The 3758-nt window shown below is 50.2% G+C and overlaps 1 protein-coding gene across 1 annotated transcript; it reads left to right on the forward strand.

Annotated features, from left to right (window-relative positions):
• The first annotated feature begins 244 nt into the window (after positions 1 to 244).
• On the forward strand, positions 245 to 661 carry LOC120678021. Its single transcript, XM_039959186.1, has one exon. It carries the CDS (start codon positions 245 to 247, stop codon positions 659 to 661), a length of 417 nt encoding a protein of 138 aa, XP_039815120.1.
• The last annotated feature ends 3097 nt before the right edge of the window (positions 662 to 3758 follow it).

Below are 3758 nucleotides of genomic sequence, written 5' to 3' on the forward strand. Positions count from 1 at the left end.
GGCTAAATGACGTCGAGCAGAGGGAAGATTCCCCTGGGAACTTGCAAGAAGAAGACAGGGCCATAAACTTCATATTCGGCGGCCCGAGCAAGCCATCATGTCGGCGCAAGCTCAAGCTGGATGATCGCGAAGTCAACCTGGTGTTCAAACACCCGGTTGAACCAATGCGGTGGTTAGAGACGCCGATCACCTTCGCCTGCCACATCCACTGGATCCACCTGCCAGGCCGGGTGCCTACCCCCTCATGGTCAGCCCGGTGGTTAGCCAGGTCCGCTTGGCTAAAGTACTCTTCGACGGCGACAGCGCCCTCGACATCATCTTCCCCAGCATGTTGGAGAGCATGGGCTACGACATGACCTCCCTGGTCCCATCCGACCAGGCCTTCTATAGCATCATCCCCGGAGCCACCTTGCTGGTCATCTTCGGCACCCGCGACAACTACTGCACCGAGTACATCAACTTCGAGGTCGCCGAGTTCGAGACCTGCTATCACGCCATCCTGGGAAGACCCTCCCTCACCAAGTTCATGGCGATCCCCAACCACAAATATCTTCTCCTGAAGATGCCAGCTCCAAAGGGGGTTCTCTCGGTCTACGGAGGTCTGCAAACCTCATACGCGTGCGAGACCAAGAACATCGAGCTCTCCGACACCCTGGAATGATCCAGGAACTCGGTTCTTGTTGGCAAGGCAGCAAACAACCTCCCGGCAGACCAGTAGCAGATCCTCGCCAAGGAGTCGACTTCCGAGTCGCAGCTCGCGCCAGCCGTGGCGACCAAGACGATCGTCCTCCAGGACGATGAGCCGCACAAGACCACCGTGATCGGGGCCAGCCTCGACCCGGCATAGGAAGGCGCGCTCACCTCCTTCCTCCGGGAGAATTGGGATATCTTCGCATGGAAGCCATCTGACATGCCGGGAGTCCCAAGGGAGGAGGCTGAGCACTCCTTAGACCTTGACACGAAGGCGAGACCTGTCAAGCAACGGCTCTGCCGCTTCGCGCAGGATCGAAAGGAGGCTATTAGGGTAGAAGTAACCCGGCTCCTTGCCGCCAGTTTTATCAGAGAAGTCGCACACCCAGATTGGCTGGCAAACCCAGTCCTTGTAAAAAAGAAAAATAGTGAATGGAGAATGTGTGTTGACTATACCGATCTCAACAAACACGCATCGACTAGGTCATCGACTCGACGGCCGGGTGTATTCTCCTCTCTTTTCTTGACTGTTACTCAGGGTACCACTAGATAGCCCTCAAGGAGTCGGATCAAGAAAAGACGTCCTTCATCACCCCCTTCGGTGCCTACTGCTACAACACCATGACATTCGGCCTCAAGAATGCCTGTGCTACGTACTAGAAGGCCATTCAAAGATGCCTCTAGGGGCAGATCGGGCGCAACGCCGAGGCCTATGTCAACGATGTCGTCGTCATGACAAAACGTAATGATCAATTCATTACAAATCTCTCCGAGACATTTGAAAATCTCAAGAAATTCAAATAGAAGCTCAACCCAACCAAGTGTGTGTTCGGTGTCCCGTCCGGAAAACTACTCGGCTTCATAGTCAGTAGCCAGGGCATCGAAGCCAACCCCACCAAGGTCAATGCCATTAGGTTCATGAAGCCTCCCAGGAGCAAAAAGGACCTGATGAAGCTCACAGGGTGCATGGCCGCCTTGAGTAGGTTCATAAGCCGACTCGGCGATAGAGGCCTACCCTTCTTCAAACTTCTCCGAAAGTCCGACAAGTTCGAGTGGAACGATGATGCTTCCAAAGCATTCTAGGAGCTCAAAGATTTTCTCACCTCGCCGCCTATTCTAACAGCACCAGAAGATGGGGAAGTCCTTCTCCTGTACATCGCCGCCACCACCAACATGGTGAGTACCGTCCTGGTCGTCGAACGAGATGAGCCGGGTCACGTCTACAAGGTGCAACGACTGTATTACTTCATCGGTGAAGTACTCGGTGAGTCCAAGGCACGCTACCCTCAAGTGCAGAAGCTGCTATATGCCATCCGCATCACATCAAGAAAGCTCCGGCACTACTTCCAGGCCCACAAGATCAAGGTGGCCTCATCCTATCCACTCGGCGACATCCAACACAATAAGGACGCCAATGGCCGAGTCATCAAATGGTCAGTAGAACTCGGCGCCTTCACGATTGAGTTTATGCCACGATCCACGATCAAATCTCAGGCATTGGCCAACTTCGTCACTGAATGGACCGAGATCCAAGATCCTCCACCCGACACCAGATCCGAGCACTGGATCATGTACTTTGACGACACCCTCAACCATGACGGAGCCGGCGCTGGAGTCCTCTTCATCTCCCCCAATGCGTCTGTTGGCTTATGGTGACTCCAAAGTCATCATACAGCAAGTCAACAAAGTCTGGGAGTACACCAATGTAACACCCGGTTTATAAAAGAACATAAACCGAGCAATCATATACGTGTCAGGATCAAGTCGCACGTATATACAATAGCATGAATAGTATATAAAAGCACATATCACGTAAAAAGATATAATAAAGTGAGTACGAATGTTATTTATTACATGAATGACAAAAATGTCTGATATAGCGGAAGCGTAAATACATATACGAAAACTCTCGGAAGCTGGGCACCACAGGGACGTCGACTGGGAGACGACCGCCTAGAAGTCCTCGTACTCCTAGTAGCTCTGGATGAACTCCTTCGCGTCGCCGGGAACTGAGCAGCAGCAGGGCGTCCCCAATGAGAACAAGAGGAAAAGAGTAGAGTAGGCAAGAGTGAGTACACAACTTGTACTCAACAAGTATAACACAAACTATGAGGCTCTAAGGTTGGCTGACTCAACTGCATTAGCTTTTAATCTTGGCAAAATTTTATTAAAGCTAATTACTACAAGTTGATGAAATTACCATAAACCCGGTTACATAGTATTTAATCAAAATTAGTTATGAACTACTGAGAACCAAACCAAACCAAACCAACCACCCGGGGAAACCCCCCTAATCAAAGGAAGATGACCCCACTAATCAAAAGGAGGACCTGGGCCGCTCATAACCGTGAGCACGGCTAGTATACCAGTTTTACACTCTGCAGAGGTTGCACATCTTTACCCACAAGTCGTGAGCTACGCTAGTTGTTCATCACACTTCCTTAGGTGAGATGACTAGCAAACTCAGTACGAGGCCTTTACAAAGAATCTCGTTGGTAAGGAGTAACCGCGAGGGTTGGATCGGCGATGATGGAGCAGGTCTAGTGGGCGTCAAGACACAGAAGCACAGACGAGGCCACTCAGCACGAGGGCCATAGAAGCTTACCACCCTTGCCCCACAGGTAAGTTACTCCAAACCAAAAAGACCTAATTAGTAAGCCAAGACCGTCTCATTCCAGACTTGTGGTAGCGCTGTTGTCCCAGGTTATCGCTCTATGAACCGGTACTTAGGGAGAGTGGCCAACCCAGCACTAAGCACCGTGCTGGCCCCCCTAAACCATGTTTCTAGAAAAACCAATTTTTAACAAGACATGAGCCACTCAAGCGGGCCACTCCCAGAATTAAGTTGCATATACCACTAATGAAATTAATTAAAAAGGACCAAGTGTGTGAGAGCGCAGCAACCTAGCACAACTAACCAAAATGCTACCCAAGGTAAATATATAAAGGATATAAAGTGGCTAGGAAAATCCTTATAGGCATATAGTATTAAAATGCAGTATGAAAATGTATTTAAAGGTGATAGGTGGTGTTCATGTTATACTTGCCTTCATCAAATTGTTCCTGCT

This window comes from Panicum virgatum, chromosome 6N, assembly GCF_016808335.1.
Source record: "Panicum virgatum strain AP13 chromosome 6N, P.virgatum_v5, whole genome shotgun sequence".
NCBI classification, from domain to species: Eukaryota; Viridiplantae; Streptophyta; class Magnoliopsida; order Poales; family Poaceae; genus Panicum; species Panicum virgatum.

What these genes read in the sequence shown, in the direction of transcription:
- LOC120678021 (XM_039959186.1), top strand. Translation starts at nt 245, where the DNA reads ATGGTCAGCCCGGTGGTTAGCCAGGTCCGCTTGGCTAAAGTACTCTTC.